At 35.6% G+C, this 20,312-nt stretch overlaps 1 protein-coding gene across 5 annotated transcripts in view; it reads right to left on the bottom strand.

The window, feature by feature from the left end:
- LOC128557688 (CCA tRNA nucleotidyltransferase 1, mitochondrial-like) overlaps positions 1-19,980 on the bottom strand; it is a 28,983-nt gene extending 9,003 nt beyond the window's left edge. For 2 of the 5 annotated variants that reach the window (XM_053545648.1, XM_053545654.1), the window contains exons 1-8: positions 16,215-16,238; positions 13,785-14,228; positions 12,830-12,959; positions 11,896-12,022; positions 10,676-10,761; positions 8,781-8,888; positions 8,361-8,473; positions 3,729-4,118 (exon numbers count right to left, since the gene is read on the bottom strand). In XM_053545648.1, the coding sequence (XP_053401623.1) occupies positions 3,729-4,118; positions 8,361-8,473; positions 8,781-8,888; positions 10,676-10,761; positions 11,896-12,022; positions 12,830-12,959; positions 13,785-14,228; positions 16,215-16,223 (1,407 nt within the window). In that variant the 5' untranslated portion in view covers positions 16,224-16,238. Of the gene's footprint in view, positions 1-533; positions 889-930; positions 1,062-3,728; positions 4,119-8,360; positions 8,474-8,780; positions 8,889-10,675; positions 10,762-11,895; positions 12,023-12,829; positions 12,960-13,784; positions 14,229-16,214; positions 16,239-19,910 lie in introns of those variants that run through there. The other 3 variants (XM_053545658.1, XM_053545664.1, XM_053545652.1) reach the window with 3 other exon arrangements.
- Between the last annotated feature and the right edge of the window lie 332 nt (positions 19,981-20,312).

Genomic DNA, 20,312 nt, shown 5'->3' with positions numbered 1-20,312 from the left:
CTTTTCCTTTGATTTGACCTGGTGACTTAGTTTTTGACTCCAATATCGTAGTCGTCCAAGTTTTTATTTAGGGTAACATTCTCACCAAGATTCATTAAGATTGGGCCAAAATTGTAACCTCTAGAGTGTTAACCAACTTTTCCTTCGATTTGACCTGGTGACCTAGTTTTTGACTCCAGATGACCCAATATCGAACTCGTTCAAGTTTTTATTACGGGTAACATTCTGACCAAGTTTCATTAAGATTTGTCCAAAATTGTAACCTCTTGAGTGTTAACAGTCAAACTGTTGACGACAACGGACACAGAGCGATCACAAAAGCTCACCTTTGAGCACTTCTTGCTCAGGTGAGCTAAAAAAGTTTGAAATAAATTCCATGCCATGGTAAAAAGCAGACTGATGTAAGCATTATCTCCCAATGAATAACAAGTTTGGAACAGTTGTCTATCAATGATTGGTACACTGTCACCGTATCTTTATTTGATGTGTTGAAACAGCATTTAACAGTGATCCTGTATTCCATACCAGAAGTCAAGCATGTAAGATCTTTTATTTTCTCAATTTAGTATCTCTTTTATTCATTTCAATTACTCATTTACTTAATTTAATAAGTCTTTTGTTCATTCAATTACTCATTTCAGTTAGAAACACTTATTACACAATTAAATTACTCATTCATTTCAATTTCTTGCCATTTTTTTTTTCATTTCAATATCTTATACTAACAACACATTTCAGTAACTCATTTATTCATTTCAATTACTCGTCTGTCATGTTATTTCAAGTCTCATACTGAGAGTTTGTTGGCACAAGGTATTAACATGGGTACTAAACACATTCGCCTGCAGCTCCGTGTTTGATGTGCTTGCTTCAGACAGTAGAAGGTGCCTGGAATGTGCAATCATCATAGGTAACTTATTTCATCAGTTGGTGCAGCATTTATATCAACTAGTACAATGAAAATATGCAATGCTATATAGTTAATTCTTGCATGCCAGACAGGATTTTCCCATGTGTTTGCCAGTGCTAGAAAAACTCGTGCTGGGGTGTAATATGACTCACTGCAATTTATGAATGAATGTGTAAATTCAAATGCTACTTTAATAAAATAAATCACAAAAGAAAAGCATTCATTTTACATTTCTTTTATCTATCAAAAAATACAACAGGCAAGAAAAAGAATCTATCACTAGCTGAAGATGCGGATGGAAATACCTGGCTCTTAGGTAACTGTTTTGCAGTACCTCTGAAGAGCCTCGTTACCACCTCAACAGTAACTAAGTCAGATACTTTCATCCGCACCTTCGACCAGTGTAAGATTCTTCTAACCTTCAGAATTCAGGTTAATGGACCAGTAATGACCATTGGTAATTTCTGTTCAATTATGTTTTCTCTGTATAAATGTTATTTCGGCATTTTCAAGTTGTCACTAATACTATTACTTGCATAAGTTTCATTTACGGCCAAAGAATGCGGGAATGACAGACGAGAATAAGAAATCACATAGATATTGTTGGATGCCATTACAGGTCATCAAGAAACCAAAAGGAAAGAGACCGTACCAACTGACCATGGTTCCTTAATACTTAAGACTGAACTTCATAGCCTACTCTATCTGTTATTTTGGAATTCCTACTTTTTCTATGAAGCTGTAAATAGGTCCATCTCTATATAACAATTTTCCTAGTGTGGTGGTTATGTACATGTTGTACACTCTAAAGGAATTAAGGACGCTCGCTAGTTTCGTAATATTTTCCTCAATAATAGATTTTGATGAAATGTTTTGTATTAAAAGATCATGTTATGATGTACTGAAAAATGAAATAACAAGAGCTGTCTCCATAGGATGACACATGCCCCCGATGGCACTTTGAATGAATAGTTATGGCCGATGTTATAGCTTAGGACCTTTGACCTACGGACCTGGGTCTTGCGCGCGACACGTCGTCTTACTGTGGTACACATTCATGCCAAGTTATTTGAAAATCCATCCATGGATGACAAAGATATGGACCGGACAAGCCCATCAATGCACTATCCTTTAATGTCTAAGTGTGACCTTGACCTTTGAGCTACAGACTTGGGTCTTGCGCGCGACATGTCGTCTTACTGTAGTACACATTCATGCCAAGTTATTTGAAAATCCATCCATGGATGACAAAGGTATGGACCGGACACGCCCATCAATGCACTATTCTTTAACGTCTAAGTGTGACCTTGACCTTTGAGCTACGGACCTGGGTCTTGCGCGCGACACGTCGTCTTACTGTGGTACACATTCATGCCAAGTTATTTGAAAATCCATCCATGGATGACAAAGATATGGACCGGACACGCCCATCAATGCACTATCCTTTAACGTCTAAGTGTGACCTTGACCTTTGAGCTACGGACCTGGGTCTTGAGCGCGACACGTCGTCTTACTGTGGTACACATTCATGCCAAGTTATTTGAAAATCTATCCATCGATGACAAAGATATGGACCGGACACGAAAATTGCGGACAGACAGACCGACAGACGGTTCAAAAACTATATGCCTCCCTTCGGGGGCATAAAAATACTACCGGTAAGTCACCAGCTTTGTTTCAATTTAATTTGCCCCTAGATATAGTGCTATTTTTAACATTTTTCAAAATTTCTATAATCCTAAAATATATTTCAGTAAAGTACAATAATCAGCATAAATCTGATATCTAAGCATTTTTATAACGGAAAACAATGTATCTATTTGAAACATGCTCAATGAAATCAAAAGAAAAAGATTTTGTAAAGAAAGGAATATTTTTCCAGCAGACCAAAGGGCTATTTTTGCATATTTTTGTCAATTTTAAGTTGGTACTTCTGCTATTTTATCGAGTTTCACATCATAGAATTTAATCAAACTCTGCAAAACCTTTGGTTATGTCTACCTAATCTAAAACAAACAAAAAAATTGATAGGTCACCATATTTGATTTTGCTTAAATCAAATTACAATGAAGTGGGGTGTGGCGGGCATTTATGCAACGCAGGTTGGTACGAAATACTCTTTCAGTTTTTGAACAAATGATTTAGCGATATATCAAATTATCAAACGGAAAATTTCTTAATAAGCGGATTTTAAGGTGTTTCTGAAGCATTTTGATGTCATAGAACGATGGAAGTTTCCGCCTTTCTCCAAATAAAACCTATAGTTTACGAATACGGATGTACGGTATGGGCAGGGTACGAGATTAGAAACAGCTTGACACAATGCAGAGTTGGAGCGCTGGTATAAATTACAAACTCCTGTATATGTCGGATTGAAGCAATTTGAACTAAAAAGTACTTCAAATGTATATATTTTGTAACCATGTTGATACTTACCCAACCGTTAGTCAGTATATTGTACATATTATACAATAAATGCATGCGAATATACAATAATTTGCGAATTTTTGCCGTTTGCGACATTAGATAATCACTTTCGGGCATGCGCAGAAGACCGCTCCAACTCTGTAGTGAGTTACATCGATTAGAAACACAACCAAATTGGCACAGTGTTGGGGTAAATATCGACCCGTCAGAAAAAAACTGTAGCAAGGACCTTTAATATTAATTTTTAGGTCTGGCATAAGACTGGTTCAATAAATAGAACAAGCACAAAGTGAATTGTAGTTGAAAAAATAACCAAACTAATTACAAAAACTTTAATTTGATTCTTCAACAACATTAAAACTGTACATTTTGAGGTTTATTAATTCCTTACATGTGCGATCACCTCATCAATTTTCTCCAACAATTCCTCCCTGGTCAACTGAAAATCACTGTCTATCCAGACTTGCCTTAATGCGTCTAGTGTCTTCGCAAATACTGGCCCCCGTTTAATGTCCTTTTCAATAAGATCTTGTCCAGTGATAGGATACTTCGGTGGGGTCCATTCCGATATTTCGGAAATCATATCGTGAAGACCTTTATACTTGAACAACTCAAGGACTCGGTTCACAACCTTTTTCTCTTTCCCAGAAAGTCTTGCAATTAAATGTTTATAATGCTTAATAAGGTCATCCCCTTCTTCTTGATCCCGATACATTACAATAAACAAACACGTCTTAAGTTCGTCATTTGATACTTTCAGTCTTTTGTTCATTTCATAGACCTGAAATTAAAAAAAAATTACAAAATATTCTTACCCTTCACCCTGCTAAATTTCTAAAATGGACTGGTCCATCATTCAATTTGGGCAGTACCACCTATTATTCAAAGGGGTGTTCATTGAAAATTTACTGACTGAACATTGCAAAGTTCAGACCATGATCAGCTTGCAGATAATTATATGCTTGATCTAAGAGAGTTACACAAACAATAGCAACAGACAATATACCTGATCTGGAAGAATTACACAGACAGTAGTAGCAGACAATATACCTGACCTGGAAGAATTACATAGACAGTAGCAGCAGACAATATACCTGACCTGGAAGAATTACATAGACAGTAGCAGCAGACAATATACCTGACCTGGAAGAATTACATAGACAGTAGTAGCAGACAGTATACCTGATCTGGAAGAATTACATAGACAGTAGTAGCAGACAATATACCTGATCTGGAAGAATTACATAGACAGTAGTAGCAGACAATATACCTGATCTGGAATAATTACATAGACAGTAGTAGCAGAAATTCTAATTATCACAGCAATATTATTTTGATGTCACAATGACGTGATATTTAGCACCATGTACACATCAAGAAATAGTCCTTTCAAATCTGATCAAATACTTTACTTAAACAGGCCCTAAGTCGCTTACCTGAGTAACATGCAATAACAGTGTAAACATGTTTTACATAGTGATTTCATGGAGACAAATATTCTGATCAAATTTTATTAAAATTAGACCAAACTAGAAATGTGTCCATGGGACACAGATGCCCCCACTACATGACATTAAAATGATAATTTTTTCCTAGGTCAAGGGCCATAACTCCTACAATACTGAATGAATCCGAACGTGAAACCCCAGGTGCACAACTGCACATGCTGACCAACATTCCTGTAAACTTTGGTGACTCTAGGTCAAATACTTTTGGAGATACGCGCAACACAACATTAAAATGACCAATCTTTAACAAAGTCAGAGGCGATAACTCCTACACGACTGAATGAATCCAGACGCGAAACCCCAGGTGCACAACTGCACATGCTGACCAACATTCCTGTAACCTTTGGTGACTCTAGGTCAAATACTTTTGAAGCTATGCGTGACACAACATTAAAATGACCATTTTTTTACTAAGTCAGGGGCTATAACTCCTATAGGACTGGATGAATCCGGACATGAAACCCCAGGTGCACAACTACACATGCTGACCAACATTCCTGTAAAGTTTTGTGACTCTACGTCAAATACTTTTGGAGCTAGGCGCGACACAACACTAAAATGATCAATTTTTACAAAGTCAGGGGCCATAACTCCTACATGACTGAATGAATCCGGATGCGAAACCCCAGGTCACAACTACACATGCTGACCAACATTCCTGTAAAGTTTTGTGACTCTACATCAAATACTTTTGGAGCTAGGCGCGACACAACATTCTCGGAAGGACGGACGGACGGGCAAATCTATATCCCCTCCCCCCAAAAGTGGGGCATAATCATAAAAACGTGGCCTCTTGAGTGTGAACAAGCTTATTCTTTGATTTGACCTGGTGACCTAGTTTTTGACCCTATATGACCAAGATAAAAATTCATCTGATATTTCATGCACACAAACATTCTGACCAAGTTCCATGCAGAGTGTTAACTATAGCTTTTCCTTTGATTTGACCGGGTGACCTAGTTTTTGACCCCATATGACCCAGTTTCGAACTTAGCCTAGGAATGATCAAGATAAACATTCTGACCAAGTTTCAAGAAGGTAGGGTCATAAATGCGGCCTCAGGAGTGTAAACAAGCTTTTCCTTTAATTTGGCCTGATGACCTACTTTTTGACCCGAAATGACCCAGTTTTGATCCAAGCATAGTAATCATCAAGAATATCATTCTGTGCAAGTTTGTATAAAATCAAAGCATATATGAAACCTTTATATGGCTGAAAGGACCAAACTAGAAAATTTTGCCCCTTTCAGGGGCAGTATCTCCAGAACCCATGATGGAATATAGCCAGTTTTCGAAAGGAACTGAGATCTTATTGTGACTTAAGTTGTATGTAAGAGTGGTTAAAATCAAATATAAAATGTCACTTATATCATGTTCACAAGGTAAAAATTAACAAATCTTGGCTCTTTCAGGGGTCAATCAGGGGCCATAACTACGGAACATATGATTGGATCTGACAGATTCATCATGGAATCCAAGATTCATTGTTGTTGAAGATTTTGCAAGTTTGTATCAAATCTAACCATAAATGAAGTCTCTATATGGCTGCAAAAGCCAAAATAGCAAAGTTTGGCCCTTTAAGGGGCCATAACTCTGCAACCAATGATGGGATCTGGCCAGTTTACGAAAGGAACTGAGATATTATGCCAATACAAGTTGTGTGCAAAAGGTGGTCTCTATCGTGTTCACAAGCCAAAAATAGCAAATTTTGGCCCTTTAAGGGGCCATAACTCTGGAACCCATGATGAGATCTGGCCAGTTTTCGAAAGGAACTGAGATATTATGCCAGTCCAAGTTGTGTGCAAGTTTGATTCAAGTTGATTGCAAAATGTGGTCTCTATCGTGTTCACAAGCCAAAAATAGCAAATTTTGGCCCTTTCAGGGCCCATAACTCTGGAACACATGATGGGATCTGGCCAGCACAACATTACTGTCTTCATTAATTTACACACACACACGTTGGATATTAGCTGTGCAAAATAATTTGTCATCATTTGCGCCCTAATAGAACAATTTCGCAAGATATATCACCCTTTCCTGTCCTTGTGTGTATTAACAAAGGAGTGTGACAACCTACCAGTTGGTGCATGTGCCAATAAACAGTTCTACTATTAAATCATTTATAGCGAAACTGTGTTTGAACACTATTTATACACTCAGGCGGTTATACATCTTGTGCAATAATTTCACTCGGGCTGCGCTTTCTTGAAATCATTGTGCCTAAGATATAACCTCCCATTGTGCATAAATAGTGTTAAAACATGGTTTTGCTATAAATCATTTCTTAAATATACCTGATCTGGGAGAGTTGCACAAACGGTAATGACAGACAATATACCTGATCTGAGCGAGTTACACAAACAGTAGTAACAGACATATACCTGGTCTGAGAGAGTTACATTAGCAGTAGTAATCACAACACACTTGATCTGAAAGAATTACACAGACATATACCTGATCCAAAAGAGTTACAAAAACAGCAGTAACAAACAATATACCTGATCAGAGAGATTTACACAGACAATATACCTGATCCGATAAAGTTAAACAAACAGTAGGTAAACACAATATACCTGAACTAAAAACGTTACAGTTACAGTAACAGTAACAGCAGTAACATACAATATATCTGATCTGCAAGAGTTACACAAACAGTAGTAACATACATTAGACCTGATCTGAGAGATTTACACAGACATTATACCTGATCTGAAACAGCTACACAAACAGTAGCAACAGACATATACCTGATCTAAAATAGTTACAAAAACAACAGTAGCAGACAATATACCTGATCTGAGAGAGTTACACAGACAATATACTTGATTTAAACGAGTTACACAGGCAGTAGTAACAGACATATACCTAATCTGAATGAGTTACACAAACGCAGTAACAAACAATACCAGATCTGAAAGAGTTATATGAACAGTAGTTACAGACAATATACCTAATCTGAGAGAGTAACACAGACATTATACCTGATCTGAAGGAGTTACACAAACAGCAGTAACAGACAAATACCAGATCTGAAAGAGTTACACAAACAGTAGTTACAGACATATACCTGGTCTGAGAGAGTTACACAGACAATATACTTGATCTAAACGAGTTACACAAACGCAGTAACAAACAATACCAGATCTGAAAGAGTTATATGAACAGTAGTTACAGACAATATACCTAATCTGAGAGAGTAACACAGACATTATACCTGATCTGAAGGAGTTACACAAACAGCAGTAACAGACAAATACCAGATCTGAAAGAGTTACACAAACAGTAGTTACACACATATACCTGGTCTGAACCTGATCTAAAAGAGTTACACAAACAACAGTAATAGACATATACCTAAGAGAGTTACACAAGCAGTAGTAACAAACATATACCTGATCTGAGAGAATTTCACAAGCAGTAGTAACAAACATATACCTGATCTGAGAGAGTTACACAAACAGTAGTAACAGACATATGTCTGAGAGAGTTACACAAACAGTAGTAACAGACATATACCTGTTCTGAATTTTCAAGCAGAGCAGCTATCCTTGTCATTGGTTCTGGTTTCTGTCCTTCTGTCTGCTCACAAATCTTCTGAAATTCCTCTATATTTGCATCTTCAGCAAATCCTAGAATGAAAACAAAAAATACTATCACCATACAAAACTTAATGTCAGATCATCAGATATTTTTCAAACATTTTACATTCTACATTTCATAACGGTGTAACAGAAATGAAAATCTTGAAGCTGCCCATCCATCTACCCTATACCCTGCCCCCTCCTTTCCAACAACATCTAGAAGATTTTAGAAGGCTTTTTTGTCTTTCATTTTTTTTTTGAAAATTATTAATGCATTAACCATATGTTTCTGACGAATTAGCCTAAGAAACACCCAACACTAACTACAGATTAATTACAATATAAGAAAGTGTACCTATATATTTAGAAATACCCGTTTCCACCATACTCTTCATAATACTGCCAGCATAATTGCCTACAACTATTTTCTTAAGTTCCACCCAGATTCTCTCTCCAGATATCCCTGAAAACATGTTAAATATGTCTGTTATAAACATTATGTAATAGCTTTCATTGCATGTCTCTTAAGAGACAAATTATTTTTTAATTTGTTTGTTTCCTTGTTCGTTTTTGATTTAAGTCTACTAACCAAATGTTACCAGCTACTCTACATTATTCAGTATTACTGCACATGTGAATCATTTATATCATTCATTTCAGCTTTTTGGCAATAAAATGAGCCGCACAATGAGGAAAGCATTCACGCAGTCTGGTCAGGATCCATGCTCTTGCTTTCAAAGCCTATTGCAATTAGAGAAACCGTTAGCCAACAGCATGGAGCCTGACCAGATTGCGCGGATGCGCAGGCCTACCGTTAGCGAACAGCATGGAGCCTGACCAGATTGCGCGGATGCGCAGGCCTGTCTGGATCCATGCTGGATGCAAAGCCACTATGTTGGTTTTCTCATGGTGCAGCTCAAATTCAAACATGTGACAGGAAATTTATGACCATTTACAGAAATGACATCATGGTGTTTTAAAGGCTGACAACAATATAAAGTTCTTGTTTATTTTCATTTATAAATGCATCTGTAGTGTAAATTTTACACTTTTTTGAGATATTTTTAAAAGAAATATACTATATTGAAGGAAAAGACTGCAACTATAAAGGTACATGTATTTAGTTTTTCTACCATTTACCTAATATTTTAAACATTCTAAGTAAATCTACCAGCATGATACAGCTTGCGGTGTATCATGCTAGTAGATAAATGCTGTATTAGTCCAGTAGCTGTTAAAATTGTGTAATAAAAAAAGATTAAAAACAATCTGTTTTCCAAAATATAATGAACCTCAGAATATTATTTTTTTAAGAAATCCAACAAAAACTTGTACATAAAATATCCTATATGTTATTTATTGTTATTAAGACTTCTTGGCTTCAGTTAAATAGGCTATTTCACTGGGATATAATTCAACTGGTTTTTAAATTATAAGGTAAAGAAAAAGTTAACATTAGCAGTTTATTAGGATTTAATTTCACGGACTGCACCATAAAATTCACAAAAATTAATCCCCACGAATATTAATGATTTCATAGCACTTTCTACAAGTTTGTTTGTTTGATGGGTTTAATGTCACACTGACCCAATTATTGGTCATATAGTGACTTTCAAGTTTTTCAAGGTGAAGGCAGACCCCAGGTGCCAAGGTAGGTAGAACCACTGACCTTCCGTAAGCCAGCTTGATGGCTTCCTCAACTCACCATATAACATTTTACAGCAGAAAATGGTCTTTCTACATAAAACAGGTTTAAACTTGAGCTGCTTTTGAGAAAAGCGCATGTCTCCCGCAACTGCCTAATCATCTGAATAGTAGTATATGAGTCAACCATGCACCAAGACCTCAACTCCCTAATCACCTGACACGATTAACAGCATCCATATACTACTATTCACATTAATTAGTAGTATATGGTCCTTTATGTCCCCAAGACCTGAGCAATTTTTGGTAATTCAAGGGCCAAAATTCCAAAGTGCCTGCGCCAATTTGACTAGTTATTGAACTTGGCCGTGGACTTAATGGCAAACATATTTTGTTCAAGTTTGGTTAAGATCAGATGAGAGATTTTTCGACTTAAAGAGTGCGGAAAAGATTTGTGACAGATGTACACACCAACACAGAGACAGACAGACAGACAGGAGTAAATCAATATGTCTCCAACCACACAATGGTGTGGGAGACATAATAAATCTGGAGGACACAGTGTCCCTTAAAAACGTATTCTCCAGCAGGCACTGAACACTTTACCTGACAATCCCTCTGCATTTTCCTTTATTGCCTTCAATGTTCCATCATCATGATCATTGGGTGTCTTGGCAATCCTTCCATAGAATCTGTAAATTTCAAAAACTATGTAATTACACCTCAAATGCTAAGTAAATCAAGAAAATGTACAAGTATAGGCAGTAAAGTACATGAGCCGCGCCATGAGAAAACCAACATAGTGCGTTTGCGACCAGCATGGATCCAGACCAGCCTGCGCATCCGCACAGTCTAGTCAGGATCCATGCTGTTACTTTCAAAGCCTACAGCAATTAGAGAAACCATTAGGGAACAGCATGGATCCTGACCAGACTGCGCAGATGCGCAGGCTGGTCTGGATCCATGCTGGTCGCAAGCGCACTATGTGGGTTTTCTCATGGCACGGCTCATATGCTCAATGAAAAGGATGTCTTGTATGAAGTTTCATTTGTTATTGCAATCTGATTATGTGGCTGTTACTGAGATACAGCTTAGTTGTTACATGCAAAGCTTGAACCAAATCTTTAGAGTAGAAAAAGGGCCCTAATTTTTATATCTAATCCAACAAAAAGTTATATAACTTGATTGTTGCAGTAGGTTGGATGATTGGGAAATATTAGGTGAAGTTCTAATCCAATACATACTTCACATAATGAAATACAGCTTGCAAGTAAGTTGCTAACAAATCTTTAATCAATTTCACTAAGTCAAAAAGGGGCCATAATTTGAACTTATTTCAGCCAAGAATTGTCTAACTTGATTATTTCAGTACATTTGATGACTGGAAAGATTTGTATGAATCTAATACAACCTTATAGTATCTGTTGTTACTGAGACACAGCTTCATAGTTTAAAGCAAAATTTCAATCATTTTTTTCAAGTAGAAAAAGGGCCATAATTTGAATTAAATTCAATCAAGAGTTATAACTTGATATTCAGTAGATCTGATGACTTTTTCAGTAAGAATCTGTTGCTAGGAAGCCTTTTTACAGATCAATCCAAACACATGCAACAGGTTGCGTGAATTGAACTTGCAAACAAAACTTTTAACCAAGTGTGACCAAATGATGACATGACAACAAGGTGAGTAGAATAACTCCCTAAAAATCAACAGATATTCAACAGGGTAAGTTGTATCATTCATTTGTAAAGACAGTAAACAGTCTAGATTTTGCTGTCATTTAAACAACTACCCTAAACTATTTTGTTGATTCTAGACTTATTACCTGAAGTATCTGAGAATCCTCAAATAATCCTCCTGGATTCTGTCTTCTGGATTACCAACAAACCTCACCCTTTGGTTCTTCACATCTTCTATGCCATTAAAGTAGTCATACACTGTTCCATCAAAACCTGTATACAGCAATTATTTATTTTGTCAGTAAAAGTTTCACAAAATGTTTTATTTTACCTAAAATCAGAAAGAAATTATATACAATGTACTGCAGATTTAACCCTTACCATGCTGGACACAACTGATTCTGCCTTTGCCAAATGCAGTTTTGGTAAGCACCCCTTTTAACAGTTAATGGCACTGTCCAAATTGGAAGATGGACAAGTTCATTATAGAAATTTAGCAGGGTAAGGGTTCAAAATACACTTTTTATATGCCCGTCTCTGAAAGAGCGGGGCGTATTATGTGAACACCTACCGGTAGCTGTGACAGGCAGGCGGTGTCCAAAGCATGTTTGCTCTTTTAAGTCGAACAATTTTCATCCGATCTTCATCAAACTTGCTAACAATGTTTGTGGGCATAACATCTCAGCCAACTTCAATAACCACCCAAATCGCCCCAGACACTCCTGGATTATGGCCCTTGAATAAGGCTAAGTTCAATGACGGGCGTATTTTGCGACAGTCTGGCACTCGTTTCTATTTTAGTAACAATGGTCTATTAAGACCAAGTTTCCAGTCCATTTGAGATTCATTTGACAATCCAAACTCAGGCTATCGAGCAAACTCAAGATTTTTTTTATATTTTTACTGACAGTGACCTTGACCAATCTGGCCCCCAATGAAATCTAAACTTAGGTGCCTGGATAAAAACAACAGAAACTACATCAACATCCAACTGAAACATAACTTTAAAATAAACATGTGAGTCGCTGAATGACTAAATGGTTACCAAAAATTTCGATCTATAAAACTGAACATTTGTACCTAGAAACATTGCATTGATGGTGAGATCACGTCTGTTTGCATCTAGTTGCCAATCCTTTGTAAATTCAACCTCTGCATGTCTTCCATCTGTCCGTATATCAATTCTCAGAGTGGTCACCTCAAAGTTCTCCTGTTGAATTAAAATAGGTGACAGGATATAACTTTCAATTTATCTTCCATGAAGGATACTGAAACGGCATGGGTACAAGTCTCGAAACAAAGCTCTGCTATTGGTTAATTTCAAAACTGAGCACTCATCATTAACCAATCATATTCTTGTCTCCAAACTCAGTTTAGGCCCTGGTGTATTATATGATCATTCTCTGACTCCAATCAAGTTGGCAGTAGAAGCAAATGATCACAGTATCCATGTACATGTACCATGACATCTCTAAAACAGTTTCATTCTTTATTACAACTTGTCTGACTATATTACAAAGTATTCCTTCCTAATGGCAAAAAACAAAAGATTTTTGTTCAGTTTGACACCAAACATTCCCAATTTGATTGAAATCTAAAATTTTTACATCAGAAGTTAACATTTCCAGAGCAAACAAAGACAGCTATCTGATTTTTATTACTATTGTAGAACAATCAATTATTCCTTATGTGAATTAGGTGCAAAATTTATATTAATAGCTTTTCTCTCCCACCTGAATTTTTCGAGTTCAAACTACATAGAAGTTTAAAATTAATTGTCATTTTCCCAATTCTGACCATTTGATTACAATCATGTATATTTTTCCCAACAATCTGGATATTTTAAAATTTTTTGTAAAAAGCCCTAGCTTAAGGCCTGTTCCAAAACCATGAAACCTTCAATGAGCATACAGCCATGTTTTAATTTTGCAATAACCTTTCCAGATCATCATCTTTAAACATGTTAAATCAATTTATAGGAAGAAATGTTCATGAAACAAAATTTCAGAAATACATACATTTTTCTATCAATTACCTTATCATTGATCCTAGCTGTAATCGTACCATGACCTTCACCTTTGGCATTGATCATTCTAATTCCTGCTAATTCAAACATTTCCTTCATCTGCTCTGGTGTCGCAGTTGTAGCAAAATCCACATCATGTAACTGTTTTTCCATCAACAGATCTCGCACAGCACCGCCCGCAATACGAATTTCAAAGTTATTTTTTTCAAACAGTGTGATCAGCTGATTCAACTCCGGGGTGAAAAGCGCTTGAAATTCTGGCGAATCAAGTTTCATTGTGATCAGATTTCCACCAGTCATTTTTGGATATCGGATGTTACGTGATGATATATATCTGTGAAGTGGTTTTCTAATGACAACGATGTTCTTGTTTAATCTGTTAGAGCATATTGGTTGGACAGATTTCTGGATAAATCTTTTGACCAATGGTCTGAGCATTTGTTCTCTTACTACCTGGAAAAATACAGCAGACATGGGGTAATCATAGTAATCATAATCAGTATCTTAATTCTATCCAACTAATTGTCAAGAAATTGTAACTTAAAGGCACTGACCTCCAGATCGTATGACAAAACAAGAGCACCGCCTTGCGGGTGCTGACGCTCATCTGATTTTTTTTTGTATAATAGAAATATTGTCCTACCCATGATTTTCTAAGCCTAAAAAGGGCCATCACTCTTGCAAAAAACAGGATAGAGTTATGTTTCTTGATGTACAGTGTCCACTTATGATGGTGAAAAACTGTTGCAAGTTTTAAAGCAATAGCTTTGATAGTTTATGAGAAAAGTTGACTTAAACATAATATTCAACCAAGAAAATGATTTTTCTAAGTCCAAAAGGGGCAATAATTATTGCAAAAAGCAGGATGGAGTTATGTTGCTTGCTGTACAGGGTCAGCTTATGATGGTGAACAAGAGTTGCAAGTTTTAAAGCAATAGCTTTGATAGTTTAAGAGAAAAAGTTGACCTAAACATAAAACTTAACCAAGAAATCTGATATTTTCTAAGTCCAAAAGGGGCCATAAATCTTGCAAAAAGCAGGATGGAGTTATGTTTCTTGCTGTACAGGGTCAGCTTATGATGGTGAACAAGTGTTGCAAGTTTTAAAGGAATAGCTTTGATAGTTTAGGATAAAAGCTGACCTAAACATAAAACTTAACCAAGAAAACTGATTTTCTAAGTCCAAAAGGGGCAATAATTCTTTCAAAAAGCAAGATGGAGTTATGTTTCTTGATGTACAGGGTCTGCTTATGATGGTGAACAAGTATTCCAAGTTTCAAAGCAAAAGCTTTGATAGTTTAGGAGAAAAGTTGACCTAAACATAAAACTTAACCAAGAAATCTGATATTTTCTAAGTACAAAAGGGGCCATAAATCTTGCAAAAAGCAAGATGGAGTTATGTTTCTTGCTATACAGGGTCAGCTTATGATGGTGAACAAGTATTCCAAGTTTCGAAGCAATAGCTTTGATAGTTTAGGAGAAAAGCTGACCTAAACATAAAACTTAACCAGGCAATGCCGACGCAGACGCCGATGCCGACAACTGCTCAAGTGATGACAATAACTCATCATTTTTTTTCAAAAAATCAGATGAGCTAAAAACAAAAGCACCGCCTTGCAGGTACAGATGCTCATCTGATTTTTTTGTCAATGTATAACAGAAATATTGTCCTACCCATGATTTTCTAAGTCCAAAAGGGGCCATAATTCTTGCAAAAAGTAGGATGGAGTTATGTTTCTTGCTGTACAGAGTCAGCTTATGATGGTAAACAACTGTTGCAAGTTTCAAAGCAATAGCTTTGATAGTTTAGGGGAAAAGTTACCCTAAAGGCTAAACATAAAACTTAGCCAATAAATCTGATATTTTCTAAGTCCAAAAGGGACCATAATTCTTGCAAAAAGCAGGACAGATTTCTGTTTCTTGCTGTACAGGGCCAGTTTAGGATGGTGAACAAGTGCTGCAAGTTTTAAAGCAATATAAGCTTTGATAGTTTAGGAGAAAGGCTGACCTAAACACAAAACTTAACCAAGAAATCTGACATTCTATGTCCAAAAGGAGCCATAATTCTTGCAAAAAGCAGGATGGAGTTATGTTTCTTGCTGTACAAGTTCAGCTTATGATGGTGAACAAGTGCTGCAAGTTTCAAAGCAATAGCTTTGATAGTTTAGGAGAAAAATTTACCTAAACATAAAACTTAACCAAGAAATCTGATATTTTCTACGGCCAAAAGTGTCCATAATTCTTGCAAAAAGCAGGATGGAGTTATGTTTCTTGCCGTACCGGGTCAGCTACTGATGGTGAACAAGTGTTTCAAGTTTCATAGCAATAAAAAAAATTTTACTGCTGTGACAGCCCCAGGTTACCATTCCCGAATACTGCATGCTTTTTTTTCTTTATTTGGCATTTTTAACATAGTTTAGAAACAAAAACCTCAAGTTACCATGTTCATTTTTTTTTCATTTTGGAAGTGTCTAGCCGTCCGGTAACAGGACGCCTAACCTGCGTTCTAGTCATCCGATAACCGAATGTGTAGCAAAACCTCAGGTGATTTTCTAGCCATCCGGTAATCGATTTCTTAATGAATAAGTAATGATTTAATACAGTTTTACATATTATTTACTTAAGATATCAATTATTCAATACTTATCTGCAAACAAAATTTTGTGTGAATACATACCAAAGTATTTTTTGATAGTCTCGAGTTGATTACTGCATTTTTTTTAGCCAATAAAACAGAAAGTTTGCTGAAATCAATAATGGTGAAAGGAACAGAAGGAGATAATTATGTTGTTGTCATCTTGTTCATTGAGAGCGTTTGTTACATATGTGCTACAAACTTGATGGTTTATCAAGCAACCCATATCCATCATATGCAAAATAATAATTCAAAAACTTGTATTCCAATGTTATTATATTTTTTTTTTAATAATGTGTGCATGTCTGAGACATAAATGAAAAAATAAATCTATGGTATCTGAAAGAAATTTGGACACCATCTTATGATAATCATATGGATTAGCAACAATGTAACTCTAGTCTTGGTAAGTTTATGCTCATCACATCTCAAAACTTCACTGTAGCCGATCCATTAGATGGGCATTTGAATGCATAACAAAAATTGAAAAATATAACATTTATACATGTCTTTGAACACAGGATAAATTGTTTTCTAGTAAAGATTCTTTACATCAACACTGTGATGTTTCATACAACACAAAGTCATGGATACATGATGGTAATGATACAGTATTTGTAATACCATAATTTATTTTTGTGTACAAAACAAATTGATACCGCTTTAATATACACCTTTTTATTGTTATTATTATTATCATCAAGAATTCAAAATTAATTAAAGAATAAAAGTAAGAAAATAACAAGGTATTTTTCGAAACCATTTTCAAACATTAGTACTAATCAGATTTTTAATAAGAACATGAATTTAACCACGAAACCATTGTGAAAAACAAGATTTTTACCTAGTAATTCATTTTCAAACTTTGGAATGAAATCATTATAGTTGAAAAAGTTACTTACAAAATATTTCATGTTAATATTTTGACAGTGTAATTTAATTAATTTAAAAAAAGTTGGGCCATCATGAGCACCTCCTCGTGGTGTGGCCTGGATGTCTGTGAACTTTGTGCACTGTCTCCCCAGTATATGTACATGTAACTAAACACTCTAACAACATGACAATGACACAATCATCCTCTTCTATTTGTTCCTCCATTATTGATCAGCGATTTTTTTGCCATTTTGGGAAAAGGTCCGGTACCAGTCCGGTACCAGCTGAATTGGGAATTATAATGGTGTTTTTATTCAAATTGGGAAAAATAGCAAGGTTCTTACCCCAAAATGGAATTTTTTATTAAACGTTAACATCATTTAGAACATTTGTTCCTTTTATTCTATGTATACAACATGCCATAAACATGATTGAATTCATGATGCAATGTCCCAGTGTTCACTATGTTGGCTGGGGACTCTGACCCTCTCTACAAAATAGCATGAGTGCATAACGCTAACATCTGCTTCGTAGTTTAGTTATGATGTTTAGAATTAGATTGCCCCGTCTGTAGGGCTGTCATTGATTGGGTCTTAGGCATATCGACGATACCGATATATCAGAAGACAAATATCGATGATACATCGATATATCGATTATCAAGTTAGATTAACAACCTATTTGTTCATATGCATACTATATACCTTCCTGTAAATGCTATTTTTAGTTTTATTGCCTACTTTTCATATTACTGTTTGATTGTGTTGTATTTGTATTTATGAAAATAGAAGAAACAAATAAAAATTAATGAAATCTTTTATTTTTATTTTGCCTTCACTTCTCTTTTGCATTTATCTAAATTTACAACTTTGTAAGCTTAATTGTTTTTGAGGGTCTGACTGTTTATCTGGATAGTTTTTTCTCTCTGTAAAATATCGATTTTTGAAAATGGGAATCGATAATCGATCGACAAAAAAATATCGTTGATACATCGATATCGTTTCTATCGATGACAGCCCTACCCGTCTGACATCTAAACGTCGGTACCGGGTAACAGGACGGCTAGAACACAAGCTAGGCGTCCGGTACCTAGGCGTCTGATTACTTGATGCCTAGACACTTCCTTTCATTTTGGATTCATTAGGATGAAAACAGTACTGGATTTTATCTGTATGGTCATATTTTTTCAACACAGGTGAGTACGTCATCCTTTACAATCAATTTATACAAGTCATTAAAAATTGCTCAATTTGATCGAAGAGCTATAAAAATAAATAGATCGGCAACTTGAAAGGCATATAGGGCAAATCTCGCCAACATCCCGTGACAACTGAATGAGATCTCGTTGTAAGTGTCTGCTGATCACGATTGATCAAGTCGGCAAACGCTTTTAAATAAGGTTACTTTCGGATCGATTGTTTATAATGATAATGGTGCTTTTTTAATGTTATTAGTATTTCCTACACGGGGAAGGAATGAATTTATGATTGGAAGTCTAAGAAATCAACAGTTTTCGTTTGAAAAAAGGACTCGATTTGGTTTATTACGCGCTGGGCGTACCGCCAATTTTATACTTCAGTAAGCGTCTGTTGATTTGATCACGATTGATCAAGTCGGCAAACGCTTTGAAATAAGATAACGCTCTAACATAACACGAGATGACACGGGATTATCCCCAGTTGCCATTCTGTGTATTTTTAGTTCTTTGATTTGATCAGAGTTTATACATTACTGGTCCGGTTTCTCAAAGAAACAGACTGGTAACATTGCCCGATCGGGCTTTCGACATAAAAACTAATATTTCTTGAAAAATAAAGAAGATATTTCTTTCAAACTTGGTCCATTTATTAAGCATTATATATGATACAAATTAAAATATAAATAACTTGGTTGCCTTCAGTTTTGGTAGAATTATTTCCGCTTTTCAGATTTTTATGATGCATAATTTTTGAAGTCCAAAACAAAAATGTTCTAATGTTAAGTTTAAAACAAAAAAAGTTCCAATGGCTTTCTAATGCTCTAATTTATTGCGCTAGTACATGAATGTACACATATACATTTTACTGTGCTTTCACTTACAACATTATAGGAAAGTACGCATTAGATGTAAAAAAATTGTTCATACATCTGCACTATAAACAAGGTATTAACGCTAAATATATAGAATAAAGGTATTGGAGCACAGGTTTGGAACAATAGAAAGCCGTTGAACCCTTTTTTGTTTTAAACATTGCATTAAAACATAATTTTTTTGGACTTCAAAAATTATGCATCATAGATATTTGAAAAGGGGAAGTAATTCTAGCAAAACTGAAGGCAACAAAGTTATTTCTATCATAATATGCATCATATGTTATGCTTAATAAATGGACCAAGTTTGAAAGAAATATCTTCATCATTTTTCAAGAAATATTAGTTTTTATGTCGAAAGCCCGATCGGGCAATGTTACCAGCCTGAGTAACGATACATCGGACTGATATTGCGTCGCGAAATCATATGACAAATCTACAAATCCACATAATCACTGAATTACTGAACTGAGTAGATACTTATTATAAAACCATTGGATAACATCTTAAAAACATGTCCAAAAACATGTAAAAGTTTCCGTTTATATGACTTTTTACCTTTTATTTTTCACAAGTTTGCATCACACGCTACATTATAATCGAATTACACGAGTGGTTATTGTTATCGTCTTTGCCGAGTGTACGCGTAACAACAGGCTGACTCGGACCATGGCTGATTCGGACCAAATTAACTTGGCTTATTCGGCCCAAATTGTTTAAGTTTTCCTGACACTAATGTCATGAGTAAATAAAATTTATGAGTATTAAGTTTAATGTCTGATGCAAAGAATAATTGAAGTCCTTATTTAAATGCATAAATGATGCATTTTAGTTTGTCAAAACTTCTTACCTGCTTGTACGGTGTATATTTTATGTCCTTACTTCAAGTTAAACCTCTATATAAGCTACAATCAACATTATTTTCTGAAAACTGCTGAACCTTTCAACATTTATGGTCAT

Source organism: Mercenaria mercenaria, chromosome 1, assembly GCF_021730395.1.
Source record: "Mercenaria mercenaria strain notata chromosome 1, MADL_Memer_1, whole genome shotgun sequence".
Taxonomy (NCBI): Eukaryota; Metazoa; Mollusca; class Bivalvia; order Venerida; family Veneridae; genus Mercenaria; species Mercenaria mercenaria.
The sequence above is the reverse complement of the archived record's forward strand: the minus strand, read 5'-3'. Positions and strand labels throughout refer to the sequence as shown.